At 47.7% G+C, this 22,283-nt stretch overlaps 1 protein-coding gene across 12 annotated transcripts in view; it reads right to left on the bottom strand.

Moving 5' to 3' along the window:
- Positions 1-22,283, bottom strand: part of Rgs6 (regulator of G protein signaling 6) — a 543,914-nt gene that overhangs the window by 38,278 nt on the left and 483,353 nt on the right. For all 12 annotated transcript variants that reach the window (XM_006973072.4, XM_015991902.3, XM_015991908.3 and 9 more), the window contains 2 exons: positions 13,997-14,122; positions 4,408-4,594 (listed from right to left, as the gene is read on the bottom strand). In XM_006973072.4, the coding sequence (XP_006973134.1) occupies positions 4,408-4,594; positions 13,997-14,122 (313 nt within the window). The remainder of the gene's footprint in view (positions 1-4,407; positions 4,595-13,996; positions 14,123-22,283) is intronic.

Below are 22,283 nucleotides of genomic sequence, written 5' to 3'. Positions count from 1 at the left end.
TGGTGCTCAACCAGACCCTAGTCGGTGAAGTGTATTAAATACATCTTTTGACTTAATGATATTTTCAACTTAGCATGAATGAGTTGGAGAGTAATTCATAATAAGTCAAGGAACATCTGTATACTGAAAGAGGGGTTATCTCTGTGTGCTAATATATGAAAAGATCTGAAATTTTTGTTAAATGTGCTCAGTGTGAGAGACTAAAACACATGAATGCCACTAGGAAAATAAAACAGTAAATACTTTCCCTTTCTTTCTGTGGTCCAGACACTGTGGTCATTTCATTTTGTCACTTCTCATCCGAGGGAGAAGTTCTGCTCTATCTCTGCTCTGTAGGAGAGGGAAGGAAGACTTGGGGGACTTAGGGGGTCTTAGTTACTGTTTCTATTGCTGTGAGAAAACACCGTGACCGAAACAACTTGGGGAGGAAAGGGTTTATTTGGCTTACAGCTCTCAGGTCACACTCCATCACTGAAGGAAGCCAGGGCCGGAAGTCAAGGCAAGAACCTGGAGGTGGGAAGCGAAGTACACCCGATAGAGCTGTGTGGCTTCCTGGGCAGCTTTCTCCTACACCCCAGGACCATCTGCCTGGGGTGATCCCACCCACAATGGGCCATGTCCTCTCACATCAACCATCAATCAAAAACCAAAAATGTTCCACAGGTCTATCTGGCAGGGCATTTTCTCTATTTCCCCTCTTCCCAATGATTCTAGCTTGTGTTGAGTTGACATAAAACTAGCTAGGACATTAGGTGACATTCCCAAATATTAAGGATGCAAATTTGTATGTGGAAACACACTTTTTTTTTTTTTTCGAGACAGGGATTATCTATGTAGTTTTAGTGCCTCTCCTGGATCTCACTCTGTAGACTAGGCTGGCCTTGAACTCACAGAGATGCACCTGCCTCCACCTCCTGAGTGCTGGGATTAAAGGCATGCGCCATCACCACCCAGCATGGAAACACACTTAAGGAGCAACAGGGAAGAGCCTAGGAATGGGAAATGGCATAAGACGGGAGCCTTATTTAATGTATAGAAGTTAGGTCTAGATACATCTTCCTATCTAGTCTACCTCACAGGCTTGCCTAGGATGTAACCCATTTGAAAGGACCCGAAAAATCACCTAGAACTGTACTAATGAAGACCAGGTATTCACTATCTTATCAAGATATAATGTACTTATTTTCAAGTTCTCTCATCAAATCTTCTTTGACTAAAGAAGGGCACAGGCATCTAGGAGGGGAAGACCAGTTGAGCTAACTATGGCGCCTCCACACTGAAAAACTGTGTAACAGGTAAAGACCCAGGCAGCGATCGCATTGTCTGGCCCTCAGACTGCTCTGTGGAAATGTAGCACAAAGCAGATGAGTAACTACACTTCATCTGTGGGGTCCTTGAGGGCTAGAGTCTGAGTATAAAGGAAGGAGGAAAGGGGGCAAGTAAGACGAGATTGAGGAAGAGCTCCCAGTAATTCTAAATCTCAAACGAAAGTATCAACATGAACTCATGATCTCTCTCTCTCTACACACACACACACACACACACACACACACACACACACACACACACACACACACACACACGGAACCATTTGCCACTAAGAAGAATGGAGGGTCCTTAGAGACAGGGCTTTTTCCAGGTCTAGGACAGTACACAGGACTGTGGAGGCTCCTTGCTATTCGGATGACCTTAAAGATTAACGGGGTCACCTCAGAAAGAGTCTCAACTGGCTCGAGATGGTAAAACCCATGCATCAATAAAAATAAGCAGTAAAATAGATCATAAAACACATCAAATGTGTTTAAATTCATGAGTTTAAAAGACATTGGAAACAAAACAAAAACTCCAGTCAGCCACCAAATGAAGATGATATCAAGCCACTCACTGTGCTGGAAACCAGCAACAAAGAAGGAATCAGGCAGAGAGAGAAACATGGAGGCCAAAGCGGAAGGGAAGGAAGGGGCGGGGGAGGAATCAAACATTCTTCCATTCTTCTTACGTGAACGGCGATACTAACTAGTTCATTAGCTAGGAGTTGAGAGGAGCACCTCCTTTTGGAAGCCTTGCAGCTCATCAACAAGGAGAGAAAGATAAAATGAGAACATCACCATTTCACAACCCTAAGTGACGAATGGACTTCAGCAAGACACACCCCCAAAGTGGTTAAAATCACACACACACACACACACACACACACACACACACACACACACACACACACAAGAAAGGTGGACATCATTGCATGCCTCCTAATAGGACAGCACATCGAAGTCCACAAAAGTCAAAAGCTAAATCTGGTTAACTATCAAAATCAAACACCCAGTTGACAGGAAATGTGAGTGTTAGAACATGTTGTGTAGCACCACAGGGCTATCACTAGAAAGATCCAGACGGGAACCTTCATAGGATGAAACATCTAACTTCCTCCAACATACACAGGGGGCGGGGAGGGGGATTTCATCAAATATGCATGGGGGAGGGGCAGAGAGAGGAGAGAGAGAAAGATAAAGTATAATTAAAGAACACTCATGTTGGCCTACAGTACTGTGCAGCCCTTATTTGGAATCTGATTTTTAAATGGTGTTTTAAAAATCATTTATGGGACTATTAAAGGTACGTACACTTGCCTGATGGCATTAAGGAGTCATTGACATTTTATTAAATTGCAATAATGGCTTTGTGGCAATTTAAAACAAAAAGGGTATTCTCCCAACACAGCAGCAGGTGAAAATGCAGGTGGGGTACTGCTCAAAGGAGGTCGGTCATGTACTGATGACCGTTGAGATTGGATGAAGGCTCATAAAAGTTTGTGTTTCTGCTCATCCCCTGGTTTATGTTCAAGAGTTCCCATAGGAAAATGCTAAAGAAAACCCTCCCTGTGCTGTGCTGGGAGTGAGACACAGAGACTGGGAGCTTCAAGGCTTGACATCAGGGTCTCTTTCTGGAGTTTCATAACCTTCTAACCTCACGATGGCTTCCGTGTTTCAGGCCATCTGTGCAAGGGGTCCCCAAAGAACTTCTCCATCCCCCTTCTTACTGAGTCCCATCAACATTGTCCTTGAGAGCATATATATATATATATATATATATATATATATATATATATATATATATATACACACACAAAACTATGCTGGGGGAGGGGGAAGAGTCCTCATGATTTAGGGATTTTACTCCAAAGCTACAAAGAGCACAAGGGTCTCATGTTGTCATAGGGAGGAGACTGAATGCTTGGGAACCAAATCTGCCCAGCACAGACATTCATTCAGCGGCATCCATGATGGAGGAGAGAAGAGGTATGTGATAGCTTTTTTCAGTCTGAGGTCTTGACAAGGGACACTGGTTACAGCCTCATGCCATTGTCTGCGTGGGTGTAACTATCCTAAGTGAGATGTCAATGGCAGGGCAAGTCTCTTGCATCTTCTGCCCACAGCACTGGTGAGCATCCTAACAGTGCCCTGCAGGGTTGAGTCCTTCCTCTGGGGTCTTCGCTTAATCCCAGAGCCCACTGCTTTGGGGTCTTCTCACACTGCTAAAATGGACAAATAGTTATTTGTCCGTCTCTCACCTGGCCCCGAGCCTTGCTGAGGACCAGGGGCTTTCGTCTGTTCATTGTGGTGTCTATCCAGAGCGTGGAGTATGGAGCTGCTCAGAAAACACTAACTGCATGGGGGTGGTCACCATGGAAGCAGTGTAGTGTGTGGGCATCACAGTTGGACAGGCATGGGCTTGACTCTTGACTCAACCGACTCACAATTCCTACTTTAGTGATGTTGCATTGTTGTTTTGAATCTACTCCTGGCCTTGTATGAGAGTTTCTATTTTGTACAATATTTTTTTTTCCTGGAAAAGATAAGGCAAATAAAAATGGTCCCACAACCCATAGTGGTTTGACTTATAACACCTTGGCTTTACAATGGCGCATAGGGAACGGGCACTCAAAAGAAGCCAGATTTCAGATCTGGATCTTTCTCTGACTAGTGTTGTTCGGCCTGATCCTCCTTCTAGATGCTGGGAAGGGAGTCAGCTGAAGCTCCCAGTCGGCCTGTGCTCCTGAGGGAAAGGGCGAATCCCTCCCAGTGTTCTGTGAATGGTAAACTGTGAGGTGTACCGAGTGCACTTTCATAGGCTGTTTTAACTTAGGACAAGTTTACCAGGGTGCAGTCCCAGCTAGTAGTCTAAGTTGAAGAACAGCAACTCTCTGTCTCTGTGTAGTAACGCAACCTAAGGAAAAGATCGCAGAATTTCACCATGCACTTATCTGGAATAGGTTCTACTGACTGACTCGTAAATAGTAACAGCCGATATTCTAACTCTTCATAAAACCTCTGACTTGTACCAAAGGGTAGAGTTGTGAAGTGGTTAAGGGCCGCCTTATGGCACGACGATCTGGGTCACTGAGCAAACCTGGGCGTCTTCAAATGTGTATCTCCCTCCATCTTTGACATTCTGACTGGTTATCTCATAGCTGTGAGAGTCCAGGTTGATTGCACTCGGGGCCCCAGGAGCTAGAAACTCCTGCCAGATCTCCTCCACCCTCTTGGCCACGTCCTGCAGAGGTTGCTTCTTGAGATCTTGGACAGCCAGCCAGAACCTGGAGGGAAAGCAGAAACACTGTTAATTCTGTCTGGACTCTGCTAGAGATGGTCCCAGAGCTGACGTGCATCCCCATGCCTGCCTCGACGCCATGTGTGAGTTCCATGGGTTCTGCCAAAAGTCCAGGGTGTCTTGTTGAGGAGAGAAAAACAGCGCATGTGAGAAGATGAGCTTCCAGAGACCACAAGAAGTTCCTTTGCCTCTGCACAGGGAGTTTTCAACCCCAGCACAATGGCCATTCAGGCTGGGGGACTCCTGTATGTGTGGAAGGGTTGTTTTGTAGAACACTAAGCAGCCACTTACTCCCAGCCTACTCAACGTCATCAGCATCCGTTCAGCTACAGCCACCAGCAGGTATCTCCAGACATTACCAAATACTCCTGGGAAGTACAAATTCTGCCGGGCTGAAAAGCAGCTACTTTTCATTCAGGTTCCTACATAATGTGAGTTCCTTTGTCAGATCTGGCTTGGGGTCATTTGGGGGGCATCAAAATAAGGAAAAGGAGCTTAGAGCGGGGGACGCAGTAAGCACTCCAGAGGAGCTGGGCTCGGTTCCCAGCACCCACACTGGGCAGCTCACAACTGCCTGTAACCCCAGTTCTAGGGGATCCAGTTCCCTCTCCTGGCTGCCACAGGTACTTGTGGGGCACAGACAGACAGGCAGGCATGTACACATGCACAGGGGAAAAATCAATAAAATAAAATTTAAAAAGGGACATGTCACAGAAGTAGGCAGAACCTTGGAATTATAAAAGATACTTGGTCTGGAATGAATCAGCCATTCATGTTAGAGAGAAACAAACAGAGCCATTCACATCAGTACTCCACACGGTGCTGGGCACTTAGTAGGTATTCAGTACTCATCATGGTGCTGGGCACTTAGTGGGTCTTCAGTACTCAACATGGTGCCAGGTACTTAGAAGGTATTCAGTACTCAACATGGTGCTGGGTACTTAGTGGGTCTTCAGTGCTCATCATGGTGCTGGGAACTTAGTGGGTCTTCATTACTTAACATGGTGCTGGGCACTTAGTAGGTATTCCATAAACAGGTTTGGAGAGGGTTTGTCTCAAACAGAGCTGGAGGGACATCTCTAACAAAAGATTCTCTAGGGAGTGTGAGAGAAAAATGTCTCCCTCACTTCCCATCACCTCCCCCATCGTCCCCGAGCATCTGCCGGGGAACAGGGCCCTTGACAAGTCCCATATGAGCACTGTACGCAGAGAGCTGAAGTCACCAGAGCCAAGGCAGCTCCCAGGTCCTGAGGGTGGACCCAGGGCATCCTGGCACAGGGACCCAGGGCTGGGTAGCACATTCTCCCCTGCAAAGTGGACAGGCCAGTGTCCCCAGTGAGGTACTGCAGGCTCCATGCTGTATGGGTTGCACAGCCACAGGAAATAAAACACTTAATCTTGTCAGTGAATAGAGAGGATGAACACATGAACCACAAGGTAGGAAGTACATTCAATCTGCCACTGAATTTCATCCAGAGTAAGATGTACTTGTTTTTGTTGTTGTTGTTGTTATTATTTTAAAGGGTTAGCATGTTTTTCTGCAGGCTCTGGGAAATGTTATTGAAATCTAATGTGTGGCCCAAAGGTGCCACCCAGCGGCAGACTGAAGTACTGCAGCCACATTTCTCAAAGGAACGTTTGGGAATGTTTGTTTTCAGAATGTCAGGCTCTAACTTTCCTGGCTTGCTTTTTAGGAATCTAATGATATTCTCATTCTCTCTCTCTCTCTCTCTCTCTCTCTCTCTCTCTCTCTCTCTCTCTCTCTCTCTCTCTCTCTCTCTCTCTCTCTCCCTCTCTCTCTCCTTTTGTTGTTGTTGTTGTTTTCCAAGACAGTGTTTCTCTCAGCAGCCAGCCCTGGCTGCCCTGGAACTAAAGAAATGCCCCCTCCCTGAACCTGAAGATCAAAGAGGATAAAGAAGATGAGAACATCCCTCTACCTGGAGAACAGGGAATTTGGTTCTCAGCCTGGCTATGTTCTGTCTGGAATTGGACCTTCCCAGGGAGTCTTTCATCACCTGGAAAATGGGTACAAGTGGGTGAAGGGGGGTGCAGCAAAGTTCTGAACGATTTCCCAGCCAGACTTAACTCTGAAATGCTTCCAGGCCCCTGGGTGTGGGCCGAGGAACAGCCAGTGAGTAGCAGGCCAGTCAACGGCTCCCAAATGGAGCATTTACGATTTAACCCTTTTTCCAACGGTGGTCTGGGAAGATGCCGCCAGGCCTCTGGCTCATGTTCTGTATCATTTTCTGCCTTTCAACACCTGCCCTCCTTGGTGCTCATGTCCTTCTGGCCTCCAGGGAGAAGAGTTCACAGAGCTTTATGGAACTCACTGAGCCAACTCAGAAGCAGGGAGTGATCTCTGGGCCAAGGCTCTGCCTGTGGAAGCCTTCTGGGTCAGCAGTGTGCTGCACCGGTGTGGCCTCTGTGACTCCTCACATACATAGATGGTACACGGGTGATTTTTTTTCCCACCTCCTCTACCAATGTGACGTTCAAAGTCATCTTCTGCCATCTCTGTCCCTTGCTAGTCTGGTCTGCTGTATGGGGAGCCGTGGAGAAAGGCATGGGAAGGTCCCAGGATCTCGGAAGTGTCTACACTCTGCAGGCTCCCAGTGACTCCAGGGAGCCTCAGGATCCCTTTTGCAGAATGACATAAGGGGCACTGTGCTGCACATCCCTAACCTGAGCCCACGGGGGTGGAGTGGATGTCAAAGCAAATTTCAGAATCAAATTGAATACATTCTTACATTGAAAAAAACCAAACAAACAAACAAATAATCCCCAAAGATTTCCTCCATCGATTAAAGCTGAGAATCTTTGTTTTAAAGGCACGAGGAAAAACAGCGGGCATGTCATGGGAGGGCTTGGAGAAGGGGAAGTGAGGTGGGGAGGGGAGGGCACACAGTGTGTAAGAGTGACATTCCCTCGACAGCTTTCTCTTCCTCTGTACACAGGACTCGGCCGGCCTTCTGTCTGCCTTGGAGATGACCTACCTTGTCCCTCCTAGGTGACAGCCAAAATGTTGTCACAACAACAGCCTGACATCTCAGGTGTATTTATCATCTTGGCTTGGAGGAACCTTTTGTGGCGATTTGAAATTCAGAACAGGCTGTCATTTGTGCGCGCCATCTTCCCGCTCCAATGGTCTGGGCTGAACTGGGAGCTGAGGCCAACGCCCCCCACCCCCCCACCCCCCATCCACTGTCACCAAAAGAGCCACAAAAAAAAACTCTCCACACATCCTCTGGTGGATGGGTGGCCCATTGAGGACAGAGAAATGGCCGCTCTTATCAAAAGCCTGTAGGTAGCATTCCTTCAAGGAAGCAGTTAGGCATCAAATGCCAGCAGCTGCATCAAAGGCAACCATCCTGCACTAAGCCCTCGGCTGGAAGCAGGGAGCCTCAGGGACTGGCGGGGCACAGGGGCTCCAGTGTGTGCAGAGACCACCTGGCCTGCCTCTCTGCTAGTCACTGCCAATTGTCAGAACAGCGAGAGGCAGCCCTGTGCTGGCATTTGATCTGCGCTAATGGCTTAGAAATGAATGCAGAGGAGGAAATTGGCCTGGGGGTGGGGGTAGCCTGCACTAGGGTGAAGCGTCTGGGGCCCACAGGACCGGAGGGTGGTCCAGGGATGCTTCACTTGCCTCCTTACTCCTGGACAAGCAGTTGGATTGTCTGGCCCGACTGACGAGAGCCAGAGAAGCCATGAGTCATCGACCATTTTCCATCCCATCAGGAGGTCCTCGCAGCTCTGCACTTCCTGGCTCACCTAGCTTTTCACAGAATGTTCAGAAGCTACTAAACACAACCCTGGGCTGCTTCCCAGAGAAAAGTGAACTCCGTGGCAGAAGGAAGTGTTGCTGTGCCCTCTGCTGGTCATCGGGTGACGCAGACCGATGGACAGAACTGGATTGTTTTGTCTCTGTCTGGGCTGGCCGCGATGCTCAGGTACCCACATAAGCAGCTAGCATCAACACCACCCATGCTGAGCTCTGCACTGGACAGGAGCCAAACTGCTGCAGATGGCCACAGCCTTGCCGGAGTCACTTGATTTGTCACGTGTTTGGCTAGGTGGGACCCCTCACTGGGCCTAATGAAACTTCTGGGGGGTGTTCCTAGGGCTTGAGGCAACTACTGAAGCTAGAGCGGGAGCTAGAACTCTTGAGGCAAAACCTGGCAGCCCCCCTGCACTTGCTTTTAATTGCTTCTCCCTTCAGCGGACACCGTGTGGAAGTAGGGTCATCAATCTGCAGGTTAGAAGAACAACTCCGCTCTCTCAGGAGATGTTACAGCTCATAAAAAATGTAGGGGGGGATGCTCTTTGTTGCGGGTTTTGAATTTTAACTCGTGCCCTGCTGTGTGGCAGAGGGTGTCGTGCCAGGCAGGACAAAGGTTTATACAGGAAGATGGGGCGGGAGCAGGGGCCAATGGCACTGTCACCACTGGGGGAAAATCCACAGAACAGGCAAAAGGATGAAGTCAACTCTGTAGGGCTAGCTTTGGGGCTGTGAAGCTCCCGGCCTGCTGGCCCAGTTACCACACACCCTCCTTAGGCAGCTCAGCCCTGGGAAGGCTTGGGTGGTTATAACAAGAGGGGGAGCAGCCTCTGATGTAGACGGTCACAACAAAGCATGGCTTGTTGGACCTGTCCCCTCTCCTGTCCCTAGAGAGGACAGCCCTCAGTCATCTCACAGACTCACCCAGGAGAAAATGATCAGGAGCAGGGCTGAGTAAAGTGTTTCCTGCACAAGCATGGGGAACTGAGTTCACATCCCCAGCACCCATGAAAGGCCAGGTATGACAGTGTGTGCACACGAAATCCTAATGCCGGGGGGTGTGGAGACAGGAGGATCCCAGGGTTTGCTGGCCAGTCTACCAAATCAATTAACTACACATTAAAAAAAAATAAGGTGGAGAGTGTTCAATAAAACATTTAATGTCTACCTCTGGTTCCTGCACACTTATTCATGCACACTCATGTGCATACACATGCATGCATTCACATATCTGTATGAACACACACACACACACACACACACACACACACACACACACACACACACACTGATCAGAGGGGCCTCTCTATGCTACTAAGTCACCACAGGACACTTCCTTTGAAAGGTCTAGGCAGTACTTTGGGGACCCTCTCTTCCTTATTCTGAAGCTCTGGTATGATTTCTACCAATCATGGTAGAAATGGCTACTTGGCTGGCACCCCATGTGCTGTGCCCAGTAAGACCAAATGAAGTGTTCCTTCTCCTGGAGAGACTCGAGAGATTCCAGAAGACAGAAGCAGAAAAGCACTTTGCAATACCCCGCTCCTTCCCTTCCTTTCTCCTGTTTTGATCCCAGTACCTTGGGTTCATGACCAGCAATGAGGAGAAGGGACAACCCAGCAAGGACCAAGGCAACGGGTGACCGGGAACCTCAGCTGTACATTTTCCTCACCTCCCCCAGGAGCCACTGTGCACAAGGACCATGACAGAGATGCATCTGGCCAGCCATGCATGGCAACTATGGACAAGGGGCAGAGCCAGATTAACCCTGAGCCGTTGGGACCTGGGTCCTGGGAGGGCTTAGCCATGGTCTGTGGCTGAAGGAATGAACAGAGGGGAAGGAAAGCAGCTCTTTGGTGATAAGAGACTGAAGGGTCTTCCAGTGGTGTGGCTTAAAGCTGAACTTTCCTCCCTGTATCCAGTTAGGCTGAATACCATCAACATGGAGCTGGGGTCTCCGGGGAGGATTTCGGAAGCTCCTGGGCTGCACTTTTTCACCCTGCCATCCTATTTTCTTTATCCTCCTTCCTGTCATGGATCAGAAGGGACCTTCTTTAAGTCTGGATTTATGCATGCGCGCTGGGGGCTGGCGCATTCACACATGTGCACGCACATTCTTTCACCCAAGATTAAATGCAGCCCTCCTGGCACCAGGCAAGCTGCTGGCAGAGGCACAAATGGAAATAGCAGAAGGGAGGGAACACCTGCCAGGGACACACTTCCCAGTGCACTCGGGACGCCATGCCTGTTTCCTGAAACTAGTCTGATTGCAAAAGCGGCCCTTGGCGACCCTGCGGCTTTTGACAGCAAAAAGCCCACAGACCGGGCCGGGAGCAAGCAGCTAAGTATGTAGATGGCCCTGGGGCCTTCACAATGAACAGGAAGGAGCCTATGGTTACTCTTCTACTGTCTGTAATATTTCAGGTGGCAGAGGGCTCTCCGGTCTACTTGTGGGCTGAGGAACCAGCAAAGGACACCGTCTGCATCATTTTAACTTGGTGCCCAGATGGGATGGGGATTGGAGAGGTAAGAAGGACCTATGGGGACTGTGGGAGCCTGTTTTTGGGTTCCTTGTGGCTTTACCCAGCAGGTCCGCATAGAGGATGATTAGGACCACGGGCCTGAGTGCAGGTGTCTGAGATGGTCTGCACTTGGCTGTGCTGGGGGAGGAGGTCTTTTGCTCCACCCCTTGGCATCTCTGTAAATACCCTGGGGCAGAGACAGTCGGGGCCCTTTGGAGAAGGTTCCAGGCCCTCTCGAGGCTATCCTTTATTTTCTGTTTATCTCTGCAAGATTCTCCGCAATAAATCCTTCTATCTAATATTTCCTGCTGCTCACACTCAAGAAAACTCTGGGAAGTTGTGGGGTTGGTGGGTAAACGGCCCACAGGGGACCCAGCTGGAGATGGAGTCTGGGATGATGACACAGAGAGACCAGCTGGGAATGTGCAGCTTGCTTCTTATATAGCCTGGGGAGGCTGGCCTAGGTGTTACCCTATCGAAGAGGATTAGAAGTCACGGCTTCTGTTACAAATGCCTGCTCAGGAATCAAAGCAAACCCCTGAGCTATAGTTTAGATATTCTTTTTGTTGTTGTTGTTGTTTGTTTGTTTTGTTTTTGAGACAGGGTTTCTCTGTGTAGCTTTGCGCCTTTGCTGGAACTTACTTGGTAGGCCAGGCTGGCCTCGAACTCACAGAGATCTGCCTGCCTCTGCCTCCCAAGTGCTGGGATTAAAGATGTGCGCCACCACCGCCCGGCAGTTTGGATATTCTAAAAGAATGATGAAAGAACTATTGGGCCATAACCGGGAAGTGAGACCACCTTCTCTGGTTCATTATAGGCACAGTTCTGATCAGAAAGGACACACCATTGGTGCCTACATCATCCGAGGACTGTACGGCCTGGGACAGTCATACTGTTGTTACTTGGGGAGAGTTAATCTTGATTTATGATTTTCTATTTGATTGGCTTGAGAAGAGTCTAGGATCTTAGTAAAGATCTGGGGGTGTCTGTGGAATGCATTTCCAGGGAGGATGAGCTCAGGGGGAAGATACAGCTGGGTGTGGGCAGCACCCTCCCATAGGCTGGGGGCATGGATGTAACGAAAGCAGGCAGAGGGGGATGCCCACAGTGCAGGTTCTCTCTCTGCTTCCAGGCCACCCCTGTATCTGCTTGGTCTCACTCTCTCCACCACTGTCCATCGAAATCTCTGTAATCAGGGGCTCAAATAAATCACCAAGATGAAAAAGTTCTGCCTAGCACCCACTCCATGGCCAATTCAGTGTCCCGGCTTAGACTATATTCCCTCTTACGCGGTCCAGTGAAATCTTGTGAATTCTTCAAAGTCAAGCTTAAGATTTGTGTACTTTCTCTTACATCCATTCCTTCCTCCTTTAAATACTTCCAAAATGGCGTTAGAGGCTACACTTACTTGTGTTTAATTAATAACTTAATCGTTACTTGGGCATTTTCTTCAAGGACCTGCAAGGTTGTTTCTAGGGAGAAATCACATATCTCTACTGTCTTGCATCCCTCAGTAGACCCTGGCGAGGCTTGCTGTAGCATAGGTCTGCCAAAGATATCACCTGATTGATGATTGTGGGTTTTACCCATTAACATAAGAGAACACAGTCCTTTTCCAGCATTACACACTCTGATTTTTTTTTAATTTTAAAATTTCAAAAAATAATATGTCTATATTTCAGAGAATAGCATTTGAACATGGAAATTAGTTTAATATGTAAAAGAGAACCTGATATAAATAGGGGCAGGGGGTTTGTGGTGGTGGTGGTGGATCTCAGCTGTGGAGAAGTCACTAGTTGGCTAAGGCCATTGTGATGGCTAATCTCGGTTGTCAACCTGATTGCCCCATGGAATCAAAACAAAAGCCACTAGGCACTCCCGTGAGGGACTTTCTTGTTCAAATTGTTTGAAGACCCACCCTAAATGTGGGTGGCACCTTCTGGTGGCAGCCCAGATAAGGGGACAAAGGGAAGCTGATTTTTGCATGCTTGCTTTCACTCTTGTTGACAAGCCCATCTATTCTGCTGCTGTGGCATTCCTTCATCCATATCAAGATTACTTTCTTTAGGATTCTGTTGTAGACCGAAGACGAGCAGCTCTCCAGGACTCCTCCAGGCCTTCGGGACTGCAGAGACATCCAGACTCATGGACTGAATAACCACTGGATTCTCAGCCTCTCCAGTGTGTGAGAGCCATTGTTGGGCCACCCAGGCCATCCTGAAAGCCTGTCTAGTAATCCTCCTTTACTGTATGTATTCTTCCTGTCAGTTCTGTTCCTGTAGAGGACCTTGACTAAGACAGTCACTGGGGGTGGGGTGGGGGGGTCTCACCTAGTGACATTCCTAATTGCATTCCCATGAGTCACCTGGTCCCGTATGGGACACAACAGAAGGCTGAATAACCCACCCCTCCCCACTCCCCAGTTTCTCATTTTCGGCAACCAAGAACTTCTTTGCTTTTCGCTTACCCCTCTCTTTCTCAGCAGATCTCATATCTCATTTTTTCGGACGTTTTCTTTTTTCTCCTACTAAATGGTAATCATTTGTACATTTCCCTTATAAGATATTAGCTGTGAGTCTACAGAAGCAATGAGGTAGTCTCAGTGGCCTCAGCTGGACCAGGGAGTCAGCGCATGGAAGTGGCAGAGTTCTTCTTCTCGAGAGGAGAGCCTGGGGTTTCATTAGCTTGTGCAGTCACGTCTCTATACAACACTGACTTGGCTTGTGAAAGCTCTGAACTGAGCCCATTGATGTCCCCCCTTTCTGTTTAATCTTGAAGGGGCCAAGAATCTCTAGGGCTGACACATTTTGGAGAAGGAACACTCTGAGCTGCTCCCTCACACTTGTGAAACCCCACACTTCCATAGTTTTACTTGATGAATGGTGTGATTAAATCCATCTGACTATTTGATCTATTCAAAGCCTCCATCGCGACCTTAGCTAGATAAGCTGGTTTTGGGGTTTGAACCCCAACTGATGCTTTCTTGAGAAAGGGAGGTGGAGAGACTAATTACGCAAATTTACACACACACACACACACACACACACACACACACACACACACACGTATACAATTCAAACGTTTGAGTTACCTGAGGTTTTCTGAACTGAATTCCGACTCCAGGAACCGAAGGAACTGGTCCCGCCCCACCTGGTCCTTCAGTATCTCGTCGAAAGAGAAACCCCATCGTTTTACTCGCTGCTGACTGGGCTCTTTGCTTTGGGGTTTGGAAGAGAAGGTTTGAAAAACGATCAGTCTCAAACAAAAGCCGCCGTCATCGTCTCCCTGATAAATCTGTTTTGCCACCACACGTCAAGGAGAACCATCTCAGGGGTAAGTGACAGATACCACAAACCCCACATAAATTCCACGTGTACACTTTTACACACCAACGGTAACAGGCGGTAAACAGTTTCTGAAACGGGGCAAGTGAAAAGGTCTTGGTTGGTGAGGGTCACCGAAGTACCCAGCAAATGAGTGCTGTCTATAGGAAGCGTATCCCCACCACTGATGGGGCCTCCCTGGACCACTCCCATCAGTTACAGATCCAACTTCCAACTCCATCCTTTTTGTGCTTTTCCTGTTACCCAGGATACCTCACGAATCCAACCTTTTGTCTCGGAAACTGGCTCCCCATCTTCTGTCTCTTCTTCAGTATACAGAGGAGAGGTCGGCCTCTGATTAGAGTTGAGTGATATACTGGTTATGAATGCATGGACTCAACCAGAATACATCACATTCACTTGCTTGGAAACAGCATGCTGCCTTTGCCCGTGGCTCTGGCCCCTCCACAGTGTTGGTGGTGTGCTAGACATCGTTGTAAGCACTCTGCATCTACCTGCTGATGGGCTGAGTCCTGCTAGCTGCTCTGTGAAGAATGCTAGGGCTGTTTCCATGTTCTGGATAGGGAGACTGAGGTCTAGTTATCACTTGTCTTGGGACTCGTAGCTGGGAAGTGATGGAATCAAGAATCCGTTCTAGCTGTGTGGCTCCAGAACACAGCCTTCAGCTTTCAGCTCATGCCTGCCCTGCGACCTCACAGCCACATGGAAGAAGTGGGATTGGCCATATTCCTCCGATGCTGAACCCCTACAATAACTCCTTCAGATTCTCTCCCCCCACATGAAGTCCATCGGCCGACCCTTCATGAGACAATAGCCCCTACTTCACAAGCCACATGCTGGGGCCTCCCCCTCCCTCCCCACCCCCAGCCCGACTCAAGGTGTGGTCTGCAGGAGCTGCTGAACTAGAAGCTCCAGTTTCACAAGGGTCCCCAGAGACTTAGTAACAACAACACTTGGGAACCCCTGGTCTAGACAGTTTTTTTTCCCTTTTAGAGACAGATAGGCTCTTGATCATCCCTAACAGTCAGTATATAAGATCATGGGTTTTTCTTATTATAGAGTTGACATAGTCTCCATATTTATCTCAGAAGAGAACTAGTGCACTGAAGTGCTTAAAAAAGCAAGTAATTCTCAGCCTGAGCAGGAAGAGCCATTTTACATTCGTGCTTTGCAGGCTTGGGGCCACCATCCACTTATGTATGCACTGAGGGCCAGCTAGGCACCAGTATGGTTGATGACCTGAAGTCAAATTTAAAATTAAAGTAATTAAAGTTTAAATTTAAATAGTCATCTGTGGCCAGGGGCTGTGGTACCTGATATACGATCTAGACGTAAGCCATTCAAACCAGTGTCTTCTGTGTCTAGGGCAGTGACCAATAGATTGTATATGTGGGGATCAGGGAGGCTTGTGCAATATGACTTAGCATTCCCAGGCATAGCTCAGTAGTGTCATGGTAGATGGCTAAATCTACTAGGTTAGGCCATGGAAAATTCCCCCATAAACGATCTCTTGCAAAGTATCAGACTGGGCTTTTCACAATAAGACATGGCAAAAGATAATCCTGGATTCTCTTGGAAACAAACCACACAATTAATCGAAGTTGGTAACTTTCTAAGGATCAAACGTCCTGGTTGTGGAGACAGTCACCTGGAGTTGAGACTATCAGCAAATTTAAGTCCCCAAGATCTGTAGAAATATTCTTCCTCCAGGGTTGTGCTCTGACCTGGGACAGAGATATAAAATCCGCTCTTTACCAGGCAATGATTCAAGGTTCTACAGACGAGCTGGTGGTAGCTGCGTCCTCATCAAAGGCTGTGCCTAGAGACTTGTGTAGAGTGACTCGGTCTTTTTAACAACTGTCTCGTGGATGCACACTCACCACCACCGCCACCACTTTCTGATGACAGGTGGTGAGCCCATGCTCACCCCACCAGATTCCCTGGTGGCGGGAGGATTGGGAAAGGGGCAGCCTCAGGGTGTGTCAGAAACCTTGGAATGCCTCTGTAGGTACAGAATTAGAGCGAGGACTCGCACAGAAGTCAGAGGTGCCCCCCAAGGTACAGGATCACCACCCTTTAGCACGAATGAGAAGGTCTGGGAAGACAATATCCCCCGGGGTAGTCTATGGCAGCCATAATAACATCTTAACACAATGAGTGCCTTCCGACAACTGAAGTGTTTGGCCTCACAGTTCCAGCGGCTGGAAAGCCAGACCCAGGGTGTTAGCAGGAACATGCTTGCTCTGAGGGCTTTGGAGGAAAATCTTTCTGTGTCTTTCCCTCAAGTTCTGGTGCTACAATCCTTGGCTACAGACGTACTGCGGAATCACCTGTTTTGTCACATGGCTTCTTTCCTGTGTTTCTGAGTCTACACATTCCCTCTTCATGTGTGTGTCTGCATCTCCTTCTTTTCTTTCAAAGGCACCAGCTGTGTAGACAAAGGGCATGCTCTACTCCAGGATGATCTCAGTCGTATTAATTATGTCTATTACACTATTTCCAAATAGATCAGATCTTGGGGGTTCTAGGGAGGACACAGATCTTAAGTTGACACTGTTCAATCCAGTTCCCCGAGTCTTCTCAGCTACCTGCCATTCCTAGTCCATTTCTGTAACTTACCCTCCACACAGGCTCTCCTACCCAGTTGGGACTCTGCTCTGTTGAAAGCCTCTTGCGTACAACATCCCCTTTACCCCTTTCCTTCATCTCTTGGGTATTTCCAACATCACCTATTTTAAGGTTCAAGAACAGATCTGAACTCATGGCCACCACTGAATGTTATTTTTCATTTATGAAAATAATTTTTAAAGAATGAAATTTCTTGATGTCCTTCCCCAGGTGTGATAGTTTTAATTTCAACTTGACACAGCTTAGAATCACCGGGAAAGAGTCTCAATGAGGGATGGTCTAGAGGGGACATCTTCTCAATTAGGGTTCCCACTTCCCAAATAACCCTAGCTTGTTCCATAAACCAGTCTACACAGCTACATAGGAACATGCTCTTCCAGTAAGACCTACAAGGTGTGAGGAAAGGCAAAGAGCTTTCCTTACTCTGATTCTAGTGTCTCTTTGAACTCCAGTATAAGCCAGGAGGTAGATCAATGCTCCATGTTCAGAAGACCGCAGAGATGCATGTAACAACTACCTAGACTCGGACGCCTGGTGTGTCTGTCTCCAACATCCATTCTTTCTTGTTCCCCACACTACATTGCCTTCTACTTCCTGTTCCTCATCTGATGTCTAAACGCAGGCTTGAGAAAAGCTGTAAGCTATCTTCAAAAGACTCAAGCTGTGTTATCAATGATTGTTTGCCTCCTTCCTTAGATTTGAATGTTGAAATTCTCACTGCCAATGTGATGTGTCTGGGTGCGGGGCCCATGGAGGTGATCGGTTCATAAATGGAATTAGTGTTCTTAGGAAAGACCCAGAGAACCCCCTCACCCTTCTACCATGTAAGGATGCAGCAAGAAGCTGGCCATCAATGAACCAGTAAGAGGACTGTCAATCATACAGTGACTCTCCAGGTGCTTTGCTCTTCTGCCTCCCAGTCTTCTGAACCGTGAGAAGTAAATACATGGTATTTGGAAGTTACATACATGGTGTTTTGTTTGTTTGTTTGTTTCAGCCACCCTAATGGGCTGATGCAAACATTGGTACCAAGAGTGGAATGCTGCCATAACACATACTTAAAAATGGGAAAGGGTGGTAAAGACAGGCCAGAAGAAGTTTAAAGTGTTTGCTGAGAATGGACCCATAAAGATGAGTGTGTGTGTGTGTGTGTGTGTGTGTGTGTGTGCGCGCGCGTGGGCACACGCGCTGAGAAAACAAATATAAATGCTGAAGAGAGACCCCTATTCTTCTTAGATAATGCTTAAATCCTTCAGAACGAGCATTAATGAACGGTGAAGGCTGTGCTGACAAATCTCAGATGAACATAAGGATTTTAGAGGAAGGGTGATTCTTGTTATAAAGTGCCAGAGATGGGCTGGACTCTGTCTGAGTGCTAGTAAAAGGCAGGACTTGCAAGCCATGGTTCTACATATTCAGCCAAGGAAGTTTCTAAGCCACGTGTTGAAGGAGTAACTTGACTCTTCCTAACTGCTTTTAGTAGTACATAAAGAGAGAGGAATGAGCTAAAGACAGAATTGTTAGCCAAAAGGAACTCAAACCTAAATAAGGATCGAGAAAATTCCTGGCTTATTTGTGTTCTGACACACAAGCAAACAACAGAACAAAAAAGAGACTGTGACTGGTGTGGCCAGTGCCTGCTACAAGGACACAGTAGGACTCAGTCATCCAGACAAAAGCCAGGAGCTATTCTGGGGGACAATAGGAAGATGATTCAGAGACAGCTAGGCCTGTGACTCTCATTATAGGCTCAGACTGCTGCAACCATGGGGACCTGGGGATGAGACAGTTGCAATAGGTGTAGCCATCTTTCTAGTTCATGCGGTCTGGGATGCCATGCCTGGTACTTCTAGGATAGGTGGACTGGGACCAGTGGAGCTAACTGGACAAGCCTCCATGGCAGAGCTGCAGGGTAGTGGACCAGCCCAGGAAAGCTGCAAAGACGTGGCAGAGAGAGGACATTCAATGAGCTGTGAATGATGCTGCCACCCAAATGGGCGTAGAAAACAGAACATCGGCTCAGAAAAGCCGAAGAGCTGTGGAGGTGGGTTCGCTGCCTCAGTGAGTCAGTCTATTGTCTCAGTGTGGGTCTGACAGGCACAGCATCAAGACAAAGAGAATTAGTCTTGGATTAAAGCCCTAACTTCATCCTATTGTTCTTGTTTCCCACTTCTTCTCTTATTGGAATGGAAATGTCTGTCTTAACCTTCCCATCATTGGAGTTTGGAAATAATGTGCCTCATTGGCTTCACAGCTGGAAGGGACTTTGGCTGGAGATGACGTGTGTCTTAACTTACCCTCATCTTATTTAGATGGTACTTTAAAGCTGATGTTAGAGCAAGACTGCTGGTGATATTGGGGCAGATTAGATGCATTTTATATACTAGAGTTTATAAACTGGGTGCGGGGGTGGGGGGAGGCAGGTGTAAAATGGTACGGACTAAAATTTTTGTCTCTCCAAAATTCATCTTGACATTTTGACCCCCGACATGATGGTATTAAAGGCTAGGGCCTTGGGAAGTCGTTGAGCTGAGAGGAATGAGGTTAGCGCCCTTATCAATGAACCCCAAAACTCTTGCCTTGCTGCCAAAAGAGAACAGAGAGGGAAGATATGAAATTCACGCTGTAGCCAAGTCAAACTTGTGATCCTTCTGCCTCAGCCTCCTAAGCAATGAGATAATAGTGACATGCCACCTTATCTTACTTAGGGTTTCTCTTGCTGTGAAGAGACACCATGATCATGGCAAACTCTTATAAGGGAAAACATTTAACTGGGGTGACTTGTTTACAGTTTCAGAGGTTTAGTCTATTATTGTCAGGGTGGGGCATGGCAGCATACAGGCAGACATGGTGCTGGAGAAGGAGCTGAGAGTCCTACATCTTGCAGGCAACAGAAAGTGAACTGTCTCACTGGGCGTGACTTGAGCATGTATGAACCGTCAAAGCCCGCCCCCACAGTGACACACTTCCTCCAAGAAGGCCACACCTCCCATTAGTGCCACTCCCTTTGGGGGCCATTTTCCTTCAAACCACCACACACCTTGACCAGACCATGATCCGGGCCTTCCTCAGACACCAACACACTGCTGCCTCGATCCTTATAGTCTCAGTTCTCAGAACAATGAGAACCAAATTTCTTTCATGTGTAAGTGACACACAATCTACTGCATTTTTGTTTGACAGCCTGAACGGATTAAGATAAGTTATCAGAAAATTATGAAACAAGGGCCAGTCCTTGTTTAGGAAAGCATATCTAATGACCCCATCTTAGGGCCAGGCTGTGGAGAAACAATATTTATTTATTCACCACCCCGAGAACAACGGAAAGGTCTTGGATATTCCAATGGGGTGTGGCCCAGCCTGCACCTATTCCTTGCTCCCTTTCAGTATGCTCACTTTGTCTGGGCTTGACTGTGCCCTCTTACCTGTGGTCACTCAGAGCGGTATTTGCAAGGTGGCTTAAAGGGTCATCTAAGGACTGGACGGGGCTGGATGTCCAAATGGCGCCTGTGGCAGCTGACACTGGCCGTTGGTCAATAACTCAACTGAGGATTGGCTAGAGTGACCCACATGGCTCCCTCGATGGTCTGAACTTCTCCCAGCATGGTGGACAGTTTCAAAGACTTAAGAGCAAATATTCAGAAACTACCGGGACTCTGTATGGCTGCCTCTCAGAGTGTCATTTTGCCAGTTGACCAAATAAGGCATCAAGGCCTCTGCATATGAAAACAAATGCCTTCTCTTGACATAAGGATCAGCATATGCACACAACGAGGGAAGCCACCAATGAGGCTATGTTTGGGAATTGACTGCTTTAAGAAAGGAGCTTGAGGGGGTTGGGGAGATGGATCAGTGGTTAGCAGTACTTTTTGCTCTTGTAGGGGACCAGGGTTTAGTTCCCAGCACCAACTTGGTGGTTCACAACCATCTGTAACTCCAGTTCCAGGGTATCCAGTGCCCTCTTCTGGTCTCCACAGGCACCAGGCATGCACATGGCACACATACATACTTACAGGCAAAACATTCATATGCATAAAATAAAATAAATAAATCTAATTTTTTAAAAGGAGCTTAATAGTTCTGCCCAATAGCTGTATACCAGCAACTCAGGAATAGGCTCTGCCTCTTAAGGATGGTCAGTTTGACTGGGGTGACTTCACCCAAGTAGAATGAACCAGGCTCTATGTAAGCATTGCTCACATGCCTGATACTCAGTAGAGAGGGAGCCTTAAACTTTCCCCATGGAGGGAAGAATGGCTTATCACAATTCTGTAGGCCACACCAGTTTCATGAGGTCATCCCTCCAAGTAATGTTAACACCAGGACTACTTCCTTAGGCCTCCCTATGACACCTTTCTGATCATGTTTAGATTAGTGAATTCTCCCTGGCTGTGGTCTAGTGACTTTTGGCTAACTGCTCCTCAGTGCTAAGCCCTCGCTATTATTATTTTCTTTAATGAGAGCTGACTTCTCAGAATCTCCATCAGATGGAGTTTGCCATGATTTAAGACAGTAGGCTGTTATCACCCCCTCCCACCTGCCCTGATTATACCCTTTCTCATTCTTAGACTTTTGGATCTAATATCTTATCTGAGACTGAGAAGGGAACAATTCCCTGCTATTTGTATTACATCTTATATTGTTTTGCCCATTTTTTATGCCCCTCACTGCACGGTCTGCATCCACGCTGCAGCAGACACAATGTGTTCTTCATTTTTGTGGACTCCAAGCATTTCCTCTCATGTCCTCACGCCTGGAGCTCAAACTAAGTCAGCCTGGAGTTCTCTGTAGCCCAGAAGGAGTCTAAAGCCCAGTACAGATGAGCAGAAGGTCATCCCCAGAGCATCCTATTTGCTCACACATGGCTTCGTCTCCTCTGCCATGTTCACATGATGCCTGGGAAGACAGAAGACATGGATGATACTCGAGGCCTTGAGAAGAGGGGGCACGTATGGCCTCTCCTGGCAGCTCACATGCTTAGTTAGTATTCCTGCTTTTGAAAAGACCTTTGTCACTGGCTACTAGAATTTCCCTGGCTCCGAATCTTGCCCTGCCTCTCCCCTCCCCCATTCCCTCACCCCCACCCTTCCTTTTTTCTCTCTCAGGGATGGAAAACAGACTCATCTCACTTTCTCCCTGAGCACAGCCCAACCCTTTCCTCTGTTGCCCGAGTCTGCCAGAGCCTTGCCCGCAGGGCGTGATTTATGCCCCAAGTGGCTGAATGCCCTTTGCCAAGCAAGGAGGAATTCTGGTGCCAGGTGGTAGGATGGCAGGTTTTATTGACTTCGTTAGATTTTTATCCAGGGGATTTCTTACTCAGAACACAGTGCGAAGTAGGTCTCAATCCCTATGGGCAGAATTAAGGTGGAACAGAAAAACATTGACTTTCAGCTATTTTCTTGGTCA

This window comes from Peromyscus maniculatus, chromosome 14 (genome assembly GCF_049852395.1).
Source record: "Peromyscus maniculatus bairdii isolate BWxNUB_F1_BW_parent chromosome 14, HU_Pman_BW_mat_3.1, whole genome shotgun sequence".
NCBI lineage: Eukaryota > Metazoa > Chordata > Mammalia > Rodentia > Cricetidae > Peromyscus > Peromyscus maniculatus.
Note: the sequence above shows the minus strand (reverse complement) of the source record. Positions and strands in the feature narration are given on the sequence as shown.